At 43.5% G+C, this 24,180-nt stretch overlaps 1 protein-coding gene across 1 annotated transcript; it reads right to left on the reverse strand.

Moving 5' to 3' along the window:
- Window positions 1-246: 246 nt before the first annotated feature.
- LOC144098865 (U3 small nucleolar RNA-associated protein 6 homolog) lies at window positions 247-22,222 on the reverse strand. The gene is made up of 21 exons (XM_077631784.1): window positions 21,991-22,222; window positions 20,134-20,218; window positions 18,689-18,730; window positions 18,537-18,608; window positions 18,379-18,447; window positions 18,082-18,145; window positions 17,168-17,286; window positions 17,042-17,074; window positions 16,915-16,956; window positions 14,531-14,615; window positions 14,049-14,130; window positions 11,897-12,000; window positions 11,691-11,768; window positions 9,834-9,910; window positions 8,728-8,805; window positions 7,903-8,088; window positions 7,315-7,392; window positions 4,455-4,561; window positions 2,064-2,130; window positions 1,911-1,983; window positions 247-416 (listed from the first exon to the last, which is right to left on the reverse strand). Exons 1-21 carry the CDS (start codon window positions 22,080-22,082, stop codon window positions 259-261), a joined length of 1,791 nt encoding a protein of 596 aa, XP_077487910.1. The 5' UTR covers window positions 22,083-22,222; the 3' UTR covers window positions 247-258.
- Between the last annotated feature and the right edge of the window lie 1,958 nt (window positions 22,223-24,180).

Genomic DNA, 24,180 nt, shown 5'->3' on the forward strand with positions numbered 1-24,180 from the left:
AGAATGCAGTCATCTGCAAACAGCCTGACAGACATTCTCGGAAATAGAAGCCAGCAGACCATTAACATAAATTATAAAAGGCAGCAGCCCTAAGACACTCGCTTGGAGCACACTTGACGTAATTCAGAGCACCTTAGATTTACAGCCATTAATTCTTATGCACTGTCCTGTATTTTAGGTAAGCATTTATCCAATTAACACCACCAACAATATGACAAAACTAAAAATTTACACCAACAAAATCTGTTGAAGACCCAGTTACACTTTACTAGGGTCCACCAAAGAATATGATGAAATAAACTGGTCCGTGAGGTCATCTTGTAGAGTCTTCACAGCCCGGTGGTACAGAACGCCAGTTTGCTCAGGTTTTCCTTGCGGGTGTTTCAATTCAAACAAAACATACTTCATCCACAGATCTGCAAGGTCACAGACAGAAATTTACCAGTGAGACACGCCTATAACTAAAATACTCTCAGTAAGCATGGATTTATTTTTGGCCAGTAAACCAGATACTGGGCCTCCTGGTATGGGCTTTCTAGTGCATCTCGACCCTCCACAGTAAAATAATTACTATTATTATTGTTATTAAGCATATCGCATTTGCACTTCGCAGTCACATTCCAAAAGTATGTGATGTTGCTCGTAAGATTTATCTCAAACTCAAGTGAACAGTACATAATACGGATTTAATTGATATACATGGAAGACATGTCACCCTTGCTACATGAAATATGAGCCTCCAAACACCTTGCAATGTGTACTTTTTGCTTTTCTTCTGAAAGATGCATAAGGCATGAATCCACATGGCCGATCAATACTGCCAAACTTGGTATGAAGCGTAATGGACAAGAATACACCATCACAAATAGCATGTTTAGCATGAAAACAGCTGACAACACAACAGACAAAGAGCAGTTTTTGTTTACAACAAAGGCAGTATGCTTATTAAAAATACAGATGTGAAGGAAGTGTAACAAATACATGATAGCCTTCATTATTACTACTGCCACATTTATATACACTCTCACACGCCTGCCCTCTGAACGAATGGTATTAGCCACGCATGTTATCTCCAAATGGTCAGGCATACAGGATGCTTCACACAAGAGAGCCAATATCTTAGCATAAATAGAGAAATGGCCGGTAATAAATATTTGTGTTTCCTATATTTGTGCTGCACTCCCGTCGGTCATTTGCTACATGTAGCACGGGCAGAAATAGTGAGGGGCATTATTCGTGTCTGAAGCCAATTTTATGATATTGCCGCGAATATTTGCAGTGTTTGTTCGTTTTTCAAATCTGCTGCCACACCACTTTATCGCTTTGTTTGCGACGCAAGATGCGACTAGATTTATCTCGATTGATCACAGCCAGGCAGAGCTGATTCTACGTTGTTCCGGAATGTTCTAGTAACTTTGCACGCTTTATCTCGAAAGTTCGTTATCAGCTTTAAATTGAGCACGGCCGACAGCGGCGGGCATTCTGTCCGACGACCGCCGAGCACGCTTGTCGGTTCGCCGCCGCCGAGTGATTCAGTCCATTTTGGGTGCAAGCCAGCCCAATAAACAGTTTTCTTTTAGAAGACCCTTTCGTCCATCTTCATCGCTGCTTCGACTGCCGTCACCACTACGTGACAATATAAAGCTTCACGGCTTTGCAACAGGCCACAAGTGTGCCTTCCTGTAATTCAGTTCAACAAAGACAAGTGAGTGAGAAGCGCTTTTGTTCCGCAGTGGACTTCAGAGTTGATGATAATGTACCTATACGTGTGTGCCAGTTTCTGAAGATCCGCCTTGACAGTACGTCTGCATAACAATTTGTGAAATGGACAAGTCCATGCCATTTTCGCTCAAAGCAGTAGAACCCGTAATGTACAGCAAAGCACTTGTACATTGTGTGCTCGAACTTACCAACATTTGTTTCACCAAACTCTGCTGTTGCATGCTCAAAGTATGTCCTCAGTCTCTCTGCATCTGGTGAAGCCTGAATGAACACAGTCAAGCACGCATTAGCACAAAAGCACAAGTGCAAAGAATCTATATGAGGAGACACATAAAACTCACACTGGAGTTCTCGATGTCGATCATGTGCTGGAAAAAGCTGAGCGACAGAGGCTTGAGGCGCAGCATTCTGGGAAGTGAAAAACAGTACTGAGGTGAATCAGCGTTGCCAAGAACAACATCATGAATTAGATAATGAACGATATGTGCCTTGTTCCAGCATCTTGATGCGGTGTAGTCCAGTTGTGCATGCACTACATAAGGGTTCATCAGTACTCAAACACCTGTATGCTGACAAACGCCACAGCAAGTGGTGCCACAAAACCACTACATGTTTTGCTGAAAACTGCTTCACCACACAGCAATATGGCACTGCAATAATCAATATAGAAATCTAAAGCAATCATTTATGGTGGCAAATTATATAAAATGGTGGTAGTGAAGTGTTAGTTGCACCTCGGCTTACCTAGGATTCTTTAACACACAAAGCACTTTTGAAAAATGTGCATTTTACCTTTTTCCCCAAATAAAGATCCAACCAACACAACTACAATAACCCGTGACCAGCAATTTTTGCGTTATACATTGCATCATGGCAACTTTGCCATAACAATTCTTGCTTTGTGCAACTACAATGTTAAAAGATCTGACTTAGTTAACTACACAGCGCAGTGCTTTTCACTGTCAACCATAGAAGACTGCATGCCGGGGATTGCTTATAATGATTCCATTAAGCAACTGCCCAAGTTATATCAGACACAAAACAATTGCTTACAAATGCAATGGCCGCCATCGCTCAGTTGTTCTCACGCGTTCTCACTTCTACTCTTCTCTTTCAAATTTTTACTGAGCATAAGTTCCTGGCAATCTTTCAGTGCACTACAACATCAGCTTTATTTTGGCTGTGCTCGACACAGCGAACAACCTCTATTTTGTCAGAAAGCAGCAAGGCTTACCGGTGCTTTGCCGTTATCTTTACCATTTTAACACTTGCAAAAGCGCTGCAACAGGGGATACCAAGAGAAAGAAAGAAAACGAAGGACAAGCGCGTTACTCCGTGTTAATCCTATCTTTACCATATGGCACACTTGCTGGGTAAAATGCCAAAAAGCGCCATGTACAGGATTGACAGCATTATAGGAATGGCTGGAATCTAAGTCGCAGCCAGCTACAGTAGGATAAAACTTAAAAACACAGCAGCTGGTAACAATGAACGACGGCCCATGGCATCACGTTACTCCGCTGACCACAGCACAGCAGTAAACAAAATCAGTTTTTTTCAATGTCTGGCTACATCAAAAAAGACAGGGACATCAAAATTCTTGAGCTTATAATTTCGTAATGTGATTAGCTTCCTGTTGAAGCAGCAAGAATAGCTTTAAAAATTGACTACGTTTTTATCACAGCGGAATTCTATTTGGCAGTCCTGAATGTGTACAGCATCACTGCAGACTTAAGTTTTATCAGACTTCAGAAATTCGAAGAAAGTATGAAGGATAAAAAAACATTACAAGGGTGCTTATTTATCACTATGCAATGACAGTGCAGTAGCCTTTAGGTCTTCTCCTTTTAATCACTTCTCTTCTAGTTCTTATCTTCTCTTCATATTTTCTTAGTATTTTGCCATGTATTTCTTTGATCACTGGAGGTGCTTTGCTCAGCAACTTTGTGCTCTTTGCTGAGTCATTCACAGTGATTTCAATTCTTGCCTAGTGATCTATCAGTTTTACGAAGCCGTATTTTTGGGGTTCTTCCCAAGGCAGCCACCACCTGGCCTCTCCCTCTTCTCCCCTACCTACAGGTGGTGATTTGCCTCTCTCCAATTCCCTCAATTTCCCTCTCTGCCAATTGTGGCAGGTGTACACAACACTACGCCACCAGATGCTTTTTTCTTCATGGAACGGCTTCTAATGCTAATGCATCAAAGAAAAATAAAAAGCAGGAGCACAGCTGCCATGATGCCAGACACGTCACATAGCCTTTGCAAGCCAGCTTTTTTTTCTCCCAACTACTAAAACCAGTTCTAGCCAGTTCGTCCCTTTTTTCCCTCAAGCACGATGGAACTGAAGCTGCTCGTGCACAGTTGGGTCACGTGGGTGATAGCAGCAGAATAGGAGCGCTGCAGTGCAAGGTGAGGTGAAGGCATGGAGCTCAAAGAGGGCTCCCTCTCCCTCAATCGATCCTCTGGAGAGACGCAATCAGGCATGGTTGCAAGCAGCTGCTAGAAGCCGGAGCCACCAGCGTGCACTGGCACACGTGAGTGCTGATCGATTGCGTGCAGTTCACTATGAAAAGTATATATCGCATGTTTAATGATAAAACAGCTTCGGATGTTTAATGTAAAGTACAGTTTCGTTATAATCAGGTTTGACCGTACACGCCAGTTATAAATCACCAAAAATACACAGCACGCTTAAGACTCATTACTATATGCATCAAGGAGAAACTTCAAACCTTTTATAGAACTTCCGAGCTGCCTTGTAGCCATGGTATAAATAGTAGCATTCCAAGAGCTTCTCCTTGACATATAGGCATACAGTCGGTGGGTAGAACAGGGCCTTCTGCAATTTACATTGCACACAACACTTTTCACACATTCATAGTGAAAGTACACCATCAAAAAAGTACTAGACATAGACTGAAAACTTGAAAAGGAGCTCAGAGAAAAGCAGTCAGCCTCGTCTACACAAATATATACAAAGCCAGACTTTTACTGCTACAATAAAAACGGACAACGCAATACTCCAGCCAGGAAGAAGCTTTAGCATAGAATTCCCTTCACAACCTAATATATTTGCTCCAGAGTTCTTGCTATACCTACATGTGTCCTGATAATTTCCAAGACATACATAGCACAACCATCCAAATTCCCCAGTAACTCTATATGCTAAAATGGTTTTCATTTTTGTCAAGTACAGTGACCAAGAGGAATAACTTAGCAAAACTATACTGCCTCAGCCTAACAAACAGCTTTTTTTTTTGCATTAAGTGCTTCATCTTTTACACACCACACTGCACTGTACCCCCTGCTCAGAACAAGTGAATGTAGTATAGAACGAACAGAAACAAACGGTCACATGTTATAAGCATATGCTCACTGCCAGTCACAGGCCAATGAAAAATTAAAGTGACAAAAACAAATGCCACAATTGAAGGCCACTGGTCATAGCATGCCATGGCAATGCCCATAGAAAGTGTTTTCATCTAACAAAAAGTGGTAATGAGCTGCAGTAATTTTATACAGCTATTACTCTGCTGCAGGCAAATGCTTTTACGTTTCCTTTAGAGTGAGGCAACACTTCAGAGGTACCAGACCAACGTGTTTTTGAGATGAATGTTAACTATGCGTCCTCTCAGGACTAGCATCTGTACAGCCGACACAAAAACACAGGCACAGAGAGCACTTTGCTTACACCATACTCTATCACAAACTACTACCCATATCCACCGAGCTTGGCCAGCAGTGCCTAGAAACATATAAATACATCAGAACAAGCAATGTGAACAAAATGAGCTCCTGCTGCTTAAGCCGATAATGCCCAGACACTGAAAACATTAGCGAAAAGCTATGAACTTCCAGGACTTTATTACAAAAAATGCACATATTTATAAGTGAGCTGTCTAAGGACGATAAAATTGGGTGAAAATATGCATACACAAAGTAAACCTAGAGCAAAATTAATATCTGCTACATCATCTGCCAATGCTGCACGACGACCATAGAAATAGACCGTAGGCCGTTTTTCCCGTTAAGGTTATGTTTTGCAGGAATTTATATTTCAGCAGGTGCCCTGCATCTCAAGCATTTGATGCTTTGACCCTGCTTTAATAAATATGGAAAAAGAGACTATTTCTTCAAGCATGGTAGCAATTCACGCAGTTGTGTGAGCAGAAATTCATAATTTTACATTGTATCGCACGTGATATGCAGTGCATCACGGGGTTAAACTTCACCTGGCCTATATGTGAATTTTCTCAAGCTATAATCGGTAACCTAGCTGATATCTAGAGGGCAACCACAAGCCTATGCACAATCAATTTGAGAGGTCTCTGCTGTACATCAGAGTAACTACTGCATTTATGCTGGAGCGCAACTGACACACTAAAGGTAAAGGCAACAATAACTAGTTCCCTACCAATTGGGCACATTCACCAGTACCATTCAGAACCTGTTTCGAGGGGCTCTTATAACTGCCAACAGACACTTCAGACTTGGCATTACCCGGAAAAGGGTCCGAATAATGGTTTGGTTTATGGGGGTTTAACGTCCCAAGGTGACTCAGGTTATGAGGGACGCCGTAGTGAAGGGCTCCGGAAATTTTTAACCACCTGGGGTTCGTTAACGTGTACTGACATCGCACAGTACACGGGCCTCTAGGATTTCGCTGCCGGGCCGCCGGCCGCGGCCGGGATCGAACCCATGTCTTTCGGGTCAGCAGCCGAGCGCCATAACCACTGAACAATCAGACAATCCAAAAAATCCGTAGACTTCAAAAATGTCTTTATGCAAGAAAATGGCTTTAAAAATCGAGAATGTCCGCATTCCCCACATTCCGCTTACAAGCGATAATATTTAACTGTTTCTGATCTACAGTCATGCTTTCGTCGTGCCTGCACCACCTCGCGTCACAATACCAGACAGTGCGATGCGGTCAAAGGTCATGCTGCAAAAGAATGCGCACACTGCACAATTAAGACCATATATTTTCCAAGGCCAATGATAGATCAAGAAAAGTAACCCACAGGAAGACACGAGCAGAAGACCCTTCCCCCCCTCCCCAAATGTCCTGCACTGCGGGTGGTGCCATCCAAACCGAGGTGGATAGTACAGCTGTCCGTTTCCAACACCATCGCGCATTCTTTGTATGCTACCTTGATGGCAACGAAGCGTATGTATTTCAAGCGGCAGAGATGAAGAGCATCATATCCAAGCCAGCCCGCTCGAGTGACTGTTTAAATCCAAGTTGGTGCCTTTCAACGCGGCAGAGAACCGGTTGGTTGTGACAGCAATGCTTGCTCATATGTATATGTATTAGGTGAAATAAACTTTTGGTTGGAAAACGATCCATAGTATTGCTGGCATCTATTCTAGTCCAAAAAATCAAACTTTTGGACCCCACGGAGTCCAAAATATTGGTTGTGAAAATGAACACGTTTTTATGAGGTGCCTGATGGTCCCTCAGCGAAGGCTGAATATCGCATAAGTCCGAATTGTTTTAGACCGAAAAATTGGTCGGCTCCATGAATCATTTTGAGAAGACACTAACAAAGCAGTTTGTATCAATATCAATTCGTACAAACTTGCAGTGGCTACCTCAAAGAAGGGTATCGTGCTCTCTGGGCATGCCGAAGACATCCACTCCAAAGCCCGCTTCCAGATGGGTAAGGACTCCTGTGCAAAATGCATGAACACAAGAAAATAAATTTTCAAGCAAACAATCACCCAAAAGAAAGGATCCACTCAACATCACAAACAAAAGCTTTTTTGGTGCGGCGCGCCGGCGAAACCAAGCTGCAACAGCTGTGCGCATGCACCGTGTCAAGTGGGGGGGGGAGTGGAGAGGGAGTGAATCCACGTCCAGAGACGAGGATTAAGATGGAACGCCCAGCGAAACGGAGTGGCAAAAAACTGACTTTGCAATTCGACTGAGCGAGTTCCACTCGGCCAGATGTAGCTCTCGTGTCACTCCAGGTTTAACCAGAGCTAAACCACAGCCAACTTTTTCTACGGCACCTTACTCCCACACGAACTCGTCCAACATCTTGTCTGCAAATCACTCCAAAAGATTCGTAAATGAGGTTCTGAAGTAGGCTCTGCCAGCTTAGAGGCAGCTTCACATTAGCGACTAGGTTGCGTTACTCGGCTGCTTCTTACACAAAACGAATGAGCTGGTTTGTCCACCTGCTTAGGGATAGCGCCAAGGGCCTCCTCAAAAGTTTTCAGGACATCTTCTGTTCCAGGCGTTGTTACAATGAGCAACTCCAACAGCAGAAGCCAAGCTTCGGTCGAGCTTGGCCACCTTTGCACAGCAGCTCTTGCACAGGCCAAGGTGTCTTCCTCCACATTGCAGCTCTGGAGCAACTTCACCTGCACGAAGTTTTGACAAGACATCAACTAATCTGAGCAGAAAAAAACAAACAATTCCAACTTCATGCATTAGAAGAAAAGCAGGAAAATGTGAACATTAGATGCCAGCCATTCCACACAAAGGTTTTGCAATGTGTAACAAACATGAAGCAATAAACTTTGCCCTGCCCTCAGCACACCTCCAATGCCAAAAAAGCTGCAGGCCTTCTAGTGATGAGAAAAGTTTGATTTGATTTATGGGTGTTTAACGTCCTAAAGCGACTCAGGCTATGAGAGACGCCGTAGTGAAGGACTCCGGGAATTTCGACCACCTGGGGTTCTTTAACATGCACTGACATCGTACACTAAACAGGCCTCTAGAATTTCGCCTCCATCGAAATTCGGCCGCCGCGGCCGGGATCGAACCCGCGTCTTTCAGGCCAGCAGCCGAGCGCCATAACCACTCAGCCAACGCGGCGGCTGATGAGAAAAGTGAAAACGTACACAACTTCACATGTGATTTAACACCAGCAACAAACATTTGCAGCCAAGGATAATCAGACAAAAACTATTTCAAGCAGATTAAGTAGATGGTACCATGAAAGCAGAAGTTAGATACAGAGACCTAGTATTATGATCTGTAACAGAATGCGTGCTTACCCATTCTTGGTGGTGGTCGAACGTCAGCAGCTCTTCACTAGAGGCCCTCTCCATCAGGGAGAGCACTTGACGCAGCCTCTGAAACAATTACATGGCGAGGTGTTAACACTTTCCATCATTAGCCATTATGTCACATCCAAATAACTTAGTACCTCAGCACATGCTCGCAGGATTGCTAGTAGTCACTGCACAAAGAAAGGACCCCAAGGACACAATCGAAATTCAAACTGAAACATCTCAAGTCACATGAGACTATCCAACTTGGTTTTACAAGCTGTAAGAAAACAACAACCAACAGACTTAGTAAACTAGTAATACCTGCGGCTCAGGCATCAAGCATTTATAATATTGCATGCAGCTGAACTGGGAAATTAGACTTCCATGATCTGCTCTCAGCACACTGCATGCAAGCCGTCACCAACATTTGTTAGTGCTAGGTCTTTCCAAACAAATAAAATGCTCTCTTCTGTTAAGCCTAACAACAGAGCAGCAACCTTGGCCAACTAAGTTATCCTCAAGCAATGTGTTCAACAGTAGTCGGCATCACCCCTGCATAGAGTGCTCGAACAGCACATATTCCTGTATAAACACTGATAACTCATTGCATCTTCTAGATTTTAGAGGCAATACTTGTGCAGAGCTACACAGATCTGTAAACAAAGTGGACACGAGCACTCATGTTAAGTTTTTATTGTGTGGTGCTCACTCCTCAAGCACTCAAAGCAAGGATGATGGAGACTGTACACCTCTGCTTCATATGAGTGGTATTTGGTAAAGAGGCACAGAGTCTGAGAATAAACCAAACTGTTGAGTACTTGCACCAGTAAGTTAAAAACATTAATGACACACAGGCCACCCACAGATAGCCATGTTCTTGCAGCAATATAATGGTGAAGAGAATACAGCAAAGCACCGACCATTTTTCTGCCAATTAGGCAAGTACAAGAATAACCTAGCTTTTCCCAATTCGTTTTCATTTCATATTGTGCAACAGCTCAGTCTTTTCCATTAAGCCACATCAGCGGCTCTAACTAGAATTTACAACACTAGCATCACAACAGCAGTGATAATAACTGCCCAGTCTGAAGACAAATCAAATCCAATACCTTTGCTGCTTGTTTTTCACTGTTTGACTTTTCCAACAGCTCAAGACTGAATTGAATGTATAGCTTCCACATTGTCTCTGCAACAGAGAAAAATGCAACAGAGACAGATTAACCACAAGAGTGTGTGGTTTGCTGCAAAAGCAAAAGTGCACACAGGCTTCAACCATGCAATGTACCGTATTTACACGATTGTCAGTCGACTTATTTTTCAAAATTATAAAATCCAATGTGTGTGTGTGTGGGGGGGGGGGCCGACTTACAATCGAAACCAAAGCATGACACCATAACTAAAGGCGAGATAAACGATATATAAAGAATGCCACAGCGTGGTTGCATTTTTGCTGCGCGGCTCCGTCGCATCGCTCTTGATGCTGGCCTTGAGCAGCTGCTACGTCAACGTGCAGAATCGGCATCCTCTCCCCGAAACGCGGCGGCCAATGGCAGTCGTCAATAAGCAGCAAACTGGCAACCCCTCTCCCCCCTCCACTCCCGACATGTGGCTGCAGATTGCGGCTGCTGAAAAGCAGCGACGGCCTGATAACTCATTCGCATTCTACTCTTAATAAGCGTCCTCCGCAAGTTCTTTTTTTATTTTCAACTGCGCACCTGGCACTCAAGAGAGCGTCGATAGTTGATGGAAGGGCAGCTGTTCCAATTGCGGCGGCACCGCCACTCGGAACAGCAGCGGCGCAGGGGAGTGTCGGTAGACGATGGAAGAGTCAACGTCACTCACACAGTTTCTCTCTGGCTCTGATGCATTTCACTACTGCCGTCTGCGTTTCCCAAGTTTTTAAAATAGTGCTTCGTCAGTTGTAGTTTATGCTCCGGGTCCGGTAAGCGACCGGCACTCGTTCACGGCTGCATTCAAGATTTCTGTCGTTCTTTATGCCGAAGAAACGAACTGTGCACTGGGGCGCAAGTTCGACGTTCGCAACAGGTGATACAGGTGTGGCAGCTGCAGCGAGGCAAAATTTTCAGCTGTTCCACGCGATGTTGTGATGTGGCTGTTTGCGAAGTACGGGATTTTGCTAAACGTTAGAATGACGTGCTATGGGACCACAGCAGTGATCACGACGGCAGTGCTAGTTGGACAATGGCGCAAGTGCAGACGAGTAGGTAGTCCAGCGATTAATACATTTTCGTTTTGGAATATGCCCACAGGCACGCCTGCGCGCGGCAGCGGATAGCGGCTGGCGATAAGCGGCGGCCGCAGGATAATGCGTATTCTATTATTAAAGGCCAAGCTTAAACAACCTCCAAGTTTTTTTTTTTTTTAATGTGATATGGGAGGTCGACTTACATTCGAGCTGACTTACAATCGTGTACATATCGTGGACATCATTAGCAAGCATTCGGGACGCCTTTTTAACAACATGCACTGCGCAAAAGAATCACCCTATTTCATCACAAGCAGTTGGACCTAAACTGTAGCACACTGCAAAAGCAAGTCATTGGCCCAGACAATGCCACTTCTAGTTCAATGCCAGCCATATTGCTCATTTTGCAACAGGAACCCTTTAGATGCCTCTGTTTGTTCACTCGTCATGATGTGGTGCTCTAATGGAGGTCATTAGCTTACATTATGCCACCTCGTAAAGAAAGAATATAAATTTGTTCGCTCATGTCCCGTAACATGTCGCTAGTCACAGTGTGCTCTCTTCCCCGTACTTAACGTGTACAGCAAGCACGAAGGCTAGCAAATGGGAGAGCAAAAAAAAAAAAGAAGGGTAGCAGGCGAGAGCTTGATTTACCGAAACTGGCTGATCTGGCTGGCACTGAAATCAAGGAGGCTTTGGCTCAGAGATCGATAGCAATAAAGCCTTCAGGTAATAGATATAAACTGGTATCACTACTAACCGGATGGAAGTCTCTCTAGAGCCTGCTCGAAAACAACCCGAGCAGCCGCGACACCTTTCTGTGAAGTGAATTCAGCAACTGAAAGAAGTACAAGCAGCTGTTATACAAACTGAGTCCACTGAGTATACAGTAACAGAAGCAAACAAAAAGGAGAGAAAAATATAAAAATTTATCATTAAACACAAAAATGATGATGAAAAACTTACCACTTTCTTCACCAGGAAGCGCTACTCTCTTGTTGTGGGAAGCAAGCAGCCTTCTTGCCACAACGTCCCAAACTTGCTCCTTATTAGGATGGCGAGTCTGTATGCTGAAGAATGACAAGGTTACCAGTCAAAGTCACTTATCAGCAAGATTAGTTACCTCCTATTTACAAGGTGACAACAAACTCTGAATCTGTCTACCACTGAAACAACAAACTTTTGATGCATAAACGTCAGATGTGATTACAGCACCTGAACACTTGCAGTGTCAACACCTGCTATCTACTCATGAGAATCAGTATTACCAGCAAGTTGAACTGGCTGCTACAATTTTCATGGAACCACAGAAAAAAAAAAAGTAACACTTAGGAAACACAGTGGCAGTGGAAAGGAGGCAGCAACGAGTGAGAAGAGAGCACACTCAGAGCGGGATAGCAGCGTCATACAATATGCAGTTCCGTGCTGCTTCAATCCTACACAATTCTCATCTATTGGAATTTACAAACTGTGCCTTTTAAGCTGCAAGGAAAAAGAAAAAAAATGGATGGCAGGAACAAGTCTCGAAACCAACCGCACAACAGCATCTCGTACAGCTGTGCTCATACACCATCTCTCCCAGCACAGCTTCATTTTTGCACTTTCCGTAGCTCATGCTCACATCATAGCAGAAATAAAACTGCATCAAAGCTGCAACAATATTCATGCTGCCCGTGAACACGCAGGGCGTTGGCATGGAGCGGCGCGGTGGAAGCCACCAGCCACAGTGGCGTTTAAACGCCAATAGAGTGTAGACAGTCACGCTTTGGCCGACACACCTAGCCATGCCATGTATGCTAAACGTAGGCTGTCAAAATGGTGGCACGGGGTAAATCACTGTAGCGCAAGATGACATGTGTGGCACATCATGCGCAAACACTGGCCCAAATGAAATGCGAACGCATACTGCGTGGGTTTCTATGGGAGCTGCAATGAGGCTGGCTCATAACAAAGTATTAGCAGCAGGCAAAACACAGAAACCAGGAACAGAACAGCATGGTTCTATTATTTTAAGCTTGGGCTATGACTTTCCAGTAGCTGACTTCAAATTCAAACCGCTGGTTTCACAACTTGAGATAGATGTACATCTTAGTGGTCAAATGCCAAATTCTCCTGTGGTATAGTACAAGCAGCAAGGAAAAGCTTCACATAGTTTCCCATTACTGTGTGAAACCACACAATATATGAAGTCACTGAGTCTTTCAACCGAGGACAGACAGGTACTGAAGCTGACGGAAGGCCGATACTACCACCATTACACAGGTCTTCGAAGCAGTTTAGCTGACCGACAGTTGAACGGAACGGCACTTCATTACGTGGTGTTATAGAGGTCTAAATGTCAGTTCGAATTCAACCAATGTCGGTAGTCCCAGTAGAATGGGTCAACTGAAAAGATGACAGCTGATGCCATGGTATAGTAAAAGGCTTTAGCACCCCAAAGCGCCATGTGGGCTGTGAGGGACGCTGTAATCGAGGGCGCCAGATTAATTTTGACCACCTTGGGAATCTTGCATTTTGCCTACATTTAAATGCGACTGCCGTGGTCGGGACTGAACCCACGTCATCGGGCTCAGCAGCCAATCACTCTAACCTCTGTGCTACCATGGCAGGTTAATGACAGTTGATGGACCTAGCAAAACACCCCAACCAGTGACATTTCCCAGGGTTGTACGTTCCAAGACCACATGAATGATTGATGTACTGGCTAGCACAGTCCCTCATCTGCAACTTTCACTAAATGAATGCACATAAACACCCAAACACACCAAGTGGCATCGCAGAAACTGCTGCAATATTTTGAAGTCAAACGCACCTTTACCCAATTGTTAATTCAAGCTGTGATGTACGCAAAGCACTAGAAATTGCATTTCAATGAAACAAAGCGTGGAAAGAATGCTTAAAATTTAGACACATCAAATAAAAAAACTTTTATTCCTAAATGACCTAAACATGGTGTGATCACGTGATCAAGAGGGTGAAAAAGAGTTTCCCTAAATGTACCGTGTAGCCATAGATGGCTGCTATTTAGTTTAAGGGCAGTTCAACTTCGTGTACATTCGTCCAAACAAACAGTTGACTCTTAGCAAGAAGCATAAGGGTGGTCAAAGTGAGAACTTACTCTTCCAATATCCTTTCTGCTAATTGGTCAGCAAACTTAAAAATGTCGCAGATGGGCAGGAAAGACAAGGCAAAGTCAACATCTGTGAGAAGCAAGAAAAAGAAATAAAACTGATTAATGCACACTATTAATGAGACATATGCTTAACACTCCCAAAGCATTAGCTTGAGATCATTCATGGTAGCTGCTCCAGTGAAAAACTACAGCTACTGTTTCAAGCACATTGTTACTGAAATGACCTGCATGAGCATTTCACTAAAGCAAGAGTAGCTAACACTTCACATTAAGCATTGAAATGCTGCCAGATCAACATTGAAAATAAGCAGCTTAACAATCTCATTAGCGTTCTCATACATCATGCTTAGATCAAGCAGGAGCCCCATGTCACCATGAGCGTTTCAAAGCCATAGGTTATGAATGTGGTCCCAACAAAACAACCATGTGACTGGCACGGCTGGTAAGAGGCAGCAATCCAAGCATACCTGGAATAGACTTGACAGCTGCATCATAGATGAGCGCAGGAATCTTTGCTTCAAGGACGGCATCTTCAACTTCCATGTCATCATCCTGCACACCGGAAGAAGCATTCAAGGTCAGTACGTACGTTTATCAAGAAACATTGCAGATTCTTTGTTCTCAGTTCGCGGAATGCAAAATTTCCCATCGTAGAAAACTAGCAGCCTTACATATGCCAAAACGCAGCGCATTTTCGACAGCAGCCACTCCCCACATCAGCAAAATTCTTTTCAGGCAGAAGGTGAGTGCTGGAGTCTTCAGTTATGCCATACTAATAAAACAACAGCTACAAGAAAACAAGAAATGCCCATAAAGCTACAGGCTACATACAAACTGCTTGTAGAAAAAATAAACAGCCCCCCCATAAGTATTAAACATGGGGTAGGTATGTGCAGTACACTGAGGTAGGACTTCTTTAAAATTTTATTCATTCACATGGATGAAGCTTAACACAGAGTTATTACAGGCTACTGTAATTAAGAATGCTTTATAATGCATCAAATAGATAATTATTATCAGTCACTTCTCATTTCTGCCAATCTCATGAAAAGAGAGATCGCCAAAATTTTGCAATGTGTTAGGATGCTTCACACAGCCATTTGTGAAAAAAAAAAGAATGTGTTTGTTTACGCATTCTTTTTTTCAAGCTCTGACAAAGGAAACGTACAAGAACTTACTGTCCTGCATAAGGACTGCTTCATTCAAGTATGACCGTATGATGCACAAGTTACACACACTGCTACACATACTACACTGAACTACAGTAATTTCTTTTTTTCTTTGGCATTTTACGTCTCTGGTTCTCACTTTGGGGTAAAGATATTCGCAGAACTAGATGCTACCACATTGTATCATGTAACTTTCCAGCTAGCAATATTGCAACTTCAATAGTTACGAATACTGTGCACTGATGTTAGTCATTTACCTGAGTGCAAAAAGAAATGCACTTCTATGCATAAACCAGTGATGAGTCTTAAAGGGCAGGTGAAGAGGTTTTAGAATTCGACGATTTTAAAGGGGTAGAATGTGTAAAACCTGGAGGTAATGCATGCGAAGTATTTTTGTGCTAGGATTTGAAATGGTGACGTAATCGCAGAATAAACCCGCATTGCTGGTCAGACTTCTCTGCAGTGCTCAGCGACGAGCAGAGGCCGCAACGATGACGTCACATAGAGCGGCGCTGCGCTTCCAGCTAATAAACGGTTGTTTCAAGGAATTAAACCAATGGCACCAACGGTGAAGCCCACGAAGCATTGTTTGGCGGTATTGGAAGGCTCACTGTAGCTCATGGGCGAAAGAAGCGGACATCTGAAATTTCGGCAACAATGACGTCATTACGAGTTTCTTCGCACTTCTCTAATGTAGTAAGGAGAAGCCTGACTATCACTGCAGTTTTAATCGGCTATTACGTCACTATTTTAAATGCTGGCGAAAAAATACTTGGCATGCTTTACCTTGAAGCTTCATAGATTCGATTTCTTGAAGAACCTAAAATTAATTCTCAAAAAAACCATTTCACCTTCCCTTTAACAAAAAAAAAACAGAAAAAATGCCGTTCCACTGCATTTGTCACCCTCCTCAAACAACAGCATTATGACACAAGACTACTGCGAGGTCTGTACTTAATATGGATGCAGTGTGGGATCCCTGGACAATAACCTATATCCGTAAATCAGAACAGGTACAGAATATGGCAGCACATTTTGTTTTTAATAACTATACTAGAAGTATTTCAGTGTAACAACTGTAGAAGACTCTTGGTGGGGATGCACTTGAAAAACAGAAAAATGCTCCGTTTGGAATTATTCTACAATATATTTCTTCTAAACAAGTATAAAACCTAGTCATTACGTGCAGAGTTCCAATTACATTTCGTCACGTCTGGACCACATGAACAAGATCAAAGAAACGTTGTGGAACAGATATCTTCAAAATGTCATTTTTTCCCAGAACTATTAAGGAAAGGAATCGACTTGACTGTGCTGTTCCAATTGTTGCATGTATCGAAAGATTCATTTGTTACTAGGCTGAACTGGTTCATCTTGGCATACTCCGATAGTTCTTTAATCCACCTGCACTATGTTCTTGCCTTGTATTATTCCTACCGCTCCCACCCACTGTAATGCTGCACTGGCGTTGAGGGTACACTGATTAAAAAAAAAAACATCCCTTTCTTTTCTTTTACAGTTTGACAAACCTGCCAAGACAAGAGGTGTGACATCCTGAGTTGTTCTTCTAGCTCTCAGGTTCTGAATACATTGGGAACGTTCCTTAAAAGACAGCACATCCCAAAGAATTTCATGTGTTGCTCAATGCACGAAGTAAAGGTGGGGGCATGTGCTGGGCTCACCTTTTTTTCTCCAATGCCGAGCACTTCCTTCCTTTTTCTCACCTAGAACAGAACATACACATATAAGTACCCTGCATACTTGAGTAAATATGACTGGGAGAACTTGTTACAAGCGGAAGGATCCCACCTTGTCAACGAAGATCAGTTCCATGCGGAAGTACTGCAACAAAGCAATGCAAAGCTCAGTTAGGGCAACCTCTCCCCAAATAAGTCTCCTTCCTCACAAACTGCACACTAAAACATAGAGTCATACCTCATGCCAAAGTAAAGAAGACTTGTTGTTGAATTGTAGGCCCTTCTGCAGGAGCTTACGGGCCAATTCAGGAGAGGCGTTAGATTCCAAGTGCCACTTGGCAGCAGCTACCCACATCTCTGTAATTACAAAAAAAAAGAAAAAGAAAAGCACACTTAGTCCACCGCTCTTTTTATTTTTTATCTTTCCCCCTGCCTGATTGAGTGAACAAAGAAAGTACCCAAAATCAGGACAAGAGAATCCCGACAAAACTCAGACAGACATCAAATAAAGTTAGGAGACCCTGCAAAGTAGGGGCATATGACATCAGAAGAGACTCATTTGTATTGATTTACATCTACACGGGCTCTCAATTAAACTTTTTAAAACTTAAGTTCAAGGTAAAGGGGTGGTCAATAGCTTGAACGAACATTCATCCAGTCGTCAATCAAGTCACACATAGACAATATGGTCATACACAAGTATGCAGGGCTGGTACACAGCTGAGTCGCACAGACAGGAATCCCCAGTACATACCAATTACCTTTAAAACACTCTAAAGACATGTCCATTCCCAAAGATTTTCCTTTATCTTTCAAAAGTCCTAGTGCAGCAAAACTTGCTCCCTTTAGCAATTCACCACCGCAACTGCAGCACTTTATAGTCCCCAGTATGTACACAGTTCATCGAAATTGCATTATGGTTATGTCGCACAGGTGACTACAGGTTATGCAATATGAAGTAAAGATTTCAGTAATGACAAAACATTGGCAAAGCATGCTCACTTTAAATATTTGTGCACTAAGAAATAAAAACAAAAAGCGCTCCAGCCACAACTGACACATGCACACACAGAACACCACCTACACATACTTTGAAAAAGAAAATAGAGAATGTTAAGAGATGCACTGAAATTAGTGAAAGCAAAAACCTACCTGGCTTGTGACTGTGAAGATTCAGCATGCGTGTGTAGAGAGTTCCCACAACATGGTTCCATCCCTGCATTTTTTTTTTCAAAAAGTCAGGAATCAACACTATAATCAAGCAAGAAATTGAAGTAATTGCATGCCCACCATACACCATAAAGGCAAAAGGCATAATGAACAGAACATCAGCTCAAGCGCACAAAAAATGGTAAACATGCTAGATAAAACAATATTTGCCACCACGTAAATCACACAGCAAAGTTCACCAGAGACATTCATTCTGTGCTAAGAGCCACTAACACTCACCATTTTCACACAGAAGCTAATATGTGAGAGCCAGAGCTTGGTGTCGCCACTGAACATCAGGACAGCTTTCTGCATTAAAGGAAAAGAACATATGTTAGTAAATTACTTTTTCAATTACTTTTATAGAACCACGAAAAAAAGCTAAAGGTAAGACTTGCCTTGAAGAGCCTGTTGATCCTCTTTGTAATTATGAAGTCAATCTCTGGCTTTTTGTCGCCAATTCTGAGTCTCTGCAGAGAACAGAGGGACAGAAATGAGCAACCTGTCTCCCACAAAACAGTTTTCCTGCGAATGTGTTAACAGCACTTACGGCTCTTCGCTTTTGCAGTAACTCGTACAGGTTCAGCTCATACTGAAAAATGATAAGAAATGCAATGTGAATGTCCATTTATCAGCTACATGTATTAGAGGAACCTCGACTCGAACAACTGGTTTATTCAAATGATGTTCTGGTCCCAACATTATACCTATCAAAGGAAGCCCACTCGGGCATCTATTAACTGAAATTTTGCACACCAAATAGAACTAATTCTCAGTTCCCTTCAAGTCCAAATTACCAGGATTCGACTGTAAACTGTGCTGCGAGTTGATTACTTTGGCCCTCTCTTCAGCCACGAATGTGCACTCGCATAATACGAATGCAAAAGTTTTTCCTGTGCAACATAGTAGACAGACAGGACAACAGCAGCACATGTGGGCCAGAATCAAGCCAGTTTTCTGTGCAGAGTTCTGTCGCCACAACTCGTCTGCATAATGCTAATGAAACTCAAATAGAGGCCAAGAGGTAATGAAGCTGAGAAAAACATTGGAAACTTCTATTTAAGTTTACTTTATTACAATGAGGTTAAAGATTTTTGTTGCCTAGTTAAGCTATGTAAGAGAGAGGTTTATTTACAAAGGAAGAGAGAAAGGTTGCCCAGGGTGACAATGTATGGAGCCCTACATTTGGCACATGATGAAAAAGTAAAAAATCCAGCACTATGGTATAATAAAAGTGCAATACCCGGGTCAAAACAGTAAAACTTATTCTGACCAGCATATGTATGTACATACATTGCTAAAAGCAATGGACGAGCTTGGCGAGCACTTCTCTTGTTGACAAGCTCTTCTAAGCTAGGCAAGATTTTGACTTTAATTAGCAAGCATCTGACAGCATTCCAAGCACTGCACTTTCGACTGTGTTTATAGCCATAGCTTTCTAAGCAGCAACATATGACTCAGTGTGTACTGGCTATGTGAGAGTGCTTAAACAATCGGGTGGCCAGCGCACGTCAACTAGCTATGCTTCAGTCCTTTATTTGCCTGCAAATGTAGTAGGAGTGCTTGGAAAATGCTGCTACATACAGTTCGTAAATTTCGGGCATTACACAAGTCAACACCTTGTTTCCCTAAAGAGTGATGTAGCTTGGAGTTATCTTTAGCATAAAAAATTGTTTAGATTAAAGCAAAATTCACTATGCAAATTAATGCCTTTTTGATGCCCAAAATGCAGCTCTGTGTGCCCGTTCTGGGTTCTAATATAACTACTTGCATAAATATACGGCGTCTAAAATATATATGTGCCTTTGCTGCAAATTCGACCGAAACAAAACATCCCAATGGTTGGAGCACTGTGCACTGAAACATGTCATACAAGGCGAGTAATCCACAGTAAATGAAGCAAGCTGAGCCCTGGCATGCACTAAAAGACTCCAATGTCCCAAGTTTTTCACGCTAGGTAATGTGCGAAAAAGCAACAAGCATGTGCATCAAGACCTGAATGTATGTTAAGTAGTCTTCCTTGGACTTCTTTCTTCGACGAAGCCGGTACTCAAATCGCTTTCTTCGTCTCAGGATCTCTCTGAAAGCCCAACAATCGAAACTTTAATTAGAACAACTGCAAATAAGCGGGAAAGTACAGTTGCATTCAAATAAACCTGCAACATAAGATCTGTGACTGGCCTGCTTCATAAGACAGCAGTGTGTGTCAGGAAGCACCCACAAGTGTAAAGCCACGCTGAAAACTACAGCTAGGTGAGTACACGCCGCCGCCAGCTCTGGAGCGCTAACACTTTGCTTCCATAGCACACGACAGATGGCACTTCCAACTAGCAACCTTCACGGCTCACTCAGCTCGCTTGAGCACCGTGTCTCGTTTTGCAGCAAAGTGGAAAGCTGGAGCCACAATCTGAATTTTAACAGTGGCTTTGTGGTACATGTGACCGTGTAACAGTATCTTTTAAAAATATCCACTTTGAGGTTTTCGGCCCTACATTACCTGAAAAATCTGCCCCATTGCTCGGGCAAAGAGCAAGTGAACCAATATCATTCACAACCTTAGCAACGAACTGTAATCATTTACCTCTCTAAACCTTCGAACGAGTTTGCATGTCGCACGAGGATGAGGAGCAAGGCTGCACTAGCATGGCTGTCGGGTTTGGTCGTCAGCAACTACTTTTTGCTGATGGCACAACCAAACGTATTCTTTACAGCTACAGGAAAGCGACTGAACGCATAAGATTTGGCGCTTACATGATTCATAAAAAAACATTCTGCAAACAGTTTCTGCCTTCCCATTATGCCCTATGTCGAAACTCACCTGCCTCGGTGGCTCAGTGGTTTTAGCATTCAGCTGCTGATGCCAAGGTCATAGGTTCAATTTCAGCCGCGACAGGATTGATGGAGGCGAGATAAAAAACGCCCTTGTGCTGTGCAATGTCAGCGTACATTAAAGAACCCCAGTGGTAAATTAATCCGGAGCCCTCCACTACGGAGTCCCTCGCAACACGAGTCACTTGGGTCGTTCACACCCCACAATATATAACCTGTGATAACTGTATGCCTTTCTGCAAGTGTGATATTTGTTGGGACATTTTATATAGTACAGCAAAACTTAAACCCCGGTACAAGATTCATTTACTTCTTTACTCTGTTAGCCGCGTAGACAAAAAAAAACAACCGTACTCTCTTCTTTTAGTTGCCTTTTGCCTTGGGGCTTCATTGATTCCCTGAGTGACACGCGGTCTGTGTTATGGCTTCATAATGTGCTGGACTGCTTCAGAATAAACAGCTGGTAGTCAGAGTCTGTCCTGTCTTCAGTGTTACTTCTGTGTCGCGTGCAGTTTCTGCGCTGCCCTCCTATGATTAAAGTATGAACAAACTAGCTCGAACACAAATTTTAACTGAAAATGTGGCAGGCTTCATCGATAAATTTTTCGGAGCGGGCATCTTCAGACAAAGCGAAACCTTCGCGCGCGCCTTTCGTTTGCCATGAATATGAGACACAGAGTAGCGGCAACGACGAATCGGTGAAGCGAGAAGCCCCGCTTCGATGGGTGCCGCTATGTTGCCCGAACGCAAAGCGGCGTTGGGGCGCACGCTATCCAACCTATTCTTACACCGTGCTGAAAGCTGACGGGAGAATGTTCTGCAATGCTTGTCACAGCGCGTAACATTTGAACACTGCACCTTGTTGCGGGGGCAGTCGTTTCGTTGCAATTCCTAATGACAGCCGTTGCGAAAGTGTGCATGAACGCATAGAGTAAGGACATTTCAAGCACACAAAACACTTACAGCAATCCTAGTTAACGTTACAATACAATGTATCTTTGAACGACTACCTCACGCACTTACCTGACTTCGTCTCTATCGGCGAGGCCAACTCTTTCCATTTGCTCCAACTCGGGGATGAAGCTTTCGATGTTCTTTTGAACAAGTTCTGCCATCTTATAGCTGGTTCAGTCTTGTATATTAACACAAATCGTGTAACACAAGTGTCAGCTAGTAGACAACCACAGCGCGCGGCAGACGTGAACGCACGGAACTAACGCACATGGCACACATGCGTAAAGGTGTAAGAGTAGGACAAATGAGTGCCCTCACTATGAGAAGGCCTAGAGCATAAGTGGCATAGGCTGCGTTGAGGTGGCGGCGCTGATGATGATGATATATTGACTATTCTCTTAATAATAATAATAATAATTGGTTTTTTGGGGAAAGGAAATGGCGCAGTATCTGTCTCATATATCGTTGGACACCTGAACCGCGCCGTAAGGGAAGGGATAAAGAAGGGAGTGAAAGAAGAAAGGAAGAATAGGTACCGTAGTGGAGGGCTCCGGAATAATTTCGACCACCTGGGGATCTTTAACGTGCACTGACATCGCACAGCACACGGGCGCCTTAGCGTTTTTCCTCCATAAAAACGCAGCCGCCGCGGTCGGGTTCGAACCCGGGAACTCCGGATCAGTAGTCGAGCGCCCTAACCACTGAGCCACCGCGGCTTTGCATCGGGAAAGCAAAAAAAGTAAACAATACAAAGTACCCTAAAGAAACAGCAAAACAATTATCCACACACGAACTCACAAGTTTCTATGGCTTGCGTACTGCAGCCCACCATTCGTATCATAGAAACTCTGATTCGGAGAGTCTGCATTTGGCCACCTGCACAAAGGGGGCTCAGTTGGTGACACTCGCGCTATCGTCTGGAGGACCGTCAGGGGTGCGAAAATCGAGCGTCAGCGTGAATTTAGACCTAAAACGCAGTACTAAAAGCCTCGAAGGCATCCGCGCTTCGCAGACCCCCCCAACGCAGTTCAAATCCAGCGCGCAGGCTGCCAGGTAACGTGATAGGCCGAAGGTCCACCCATGCCCCCCCTAGGAATCCGCCTTTTTCACAAGGCCGCTCTGAGCATGCGCGTCTTCCAGCTCCACTGATTTATAACTGGTTGAAAAAAAAAAAAAAAACGCCAGCTCCTACTGCGCATGCGCAGTTCGTGTTAGTCACAGGCATGTGCGACAGGTGATGGCAGCTGTCAAGCACACACTTTCCACTTTGCAGGCGGAGCTGGCTCCTCGTGGAACCAGATTGCGCCTGCTTCTCCCACCTGCATTTGTTTTCAACCAGTAGCAAACGAATTTCCCCACTCTCCAGAGGGCGCCACATCTTGTGAAAGAGGCGGAATCCTGCATGAAGTCAAAGCCACCCTTCTTTCATTCAACAACTGTATTGGGTCAATGTAGCCAGTCTTGATATTCGACAGCATACAGCCGCCAGACATATGCCGCCGGGCTGCCGTTCACCATTTTTTCGCAGGCAAATTGCTCCATGCGGGTTGGCCTTTAGCGATACTTGCCACTTGTGCCAACTACCACGTCATTTTAGAGGAACTGCACATCACTTTCAGAACATGCTTAGCTAGTTTTATTTTGTGAAGGAGTGTGTATGCATAAATGCTTTCTACTAAAGCAGCTAGGAAACAAATTAAGGTAATTGCACTTTTGTGCCTGAACTTGCTCTGTTGCCCCTGTCACAATGTTTCATAGCAGCCCAGGTGTGCACTAGCCAGACTGTGCCCAAGATTTCCTTCAATCTCTTCTCTCTCTTACTCGCTGTGCTACTGCTATGTTTAAAAAATGAACACTTTAGACTCCAGATAAAAGTGTGTGATGTCGCATTACTTAACAGGGCGAAGTTCTCATTGCTAAAGCTGCTTGTAGCAACATATACTTTTTTACGGAGCAGGTTTAATGCACGAGATAAATCCAGTAAGTAAGCTACTGCTCAAAGCCCAACTCCAGTCAAAGGCTCCTCCTCAGAGACTGCATTTCCACACTCTTGAAGTACAAAAAAAGAGGTTACATGGTGGTTAGCCTTTTTCACATTACCATCACTTTAACACTTCTGTAGGAAAAGAAAGTCCCTCATTTACTTTTTCGCACTGCTTTTTTCATTCATTGAACACATGCCACACAGAGACAGATATTGATTATTTAGAACAGGGGCAAGGCGTGATCCTTTGATAGCACCTCTCAGGTACATTTTAC

Source organism: Amblyomma americanum, chromosome 7, assembly GCF_052857255.1.
Source record: "Amblyomma americanum isolate KBUSLIRL-KWMA chromosome 7, ASM5285725v1, whole genome shotgun sequence".
Classification (NCBI taxonomy): domain Eukaryota; kingdom Metazoa; phylum Arthropoda; class Arachnida; order Ixodida; family Ixodidae; genus Amblyomma; species Amblyomma americanum.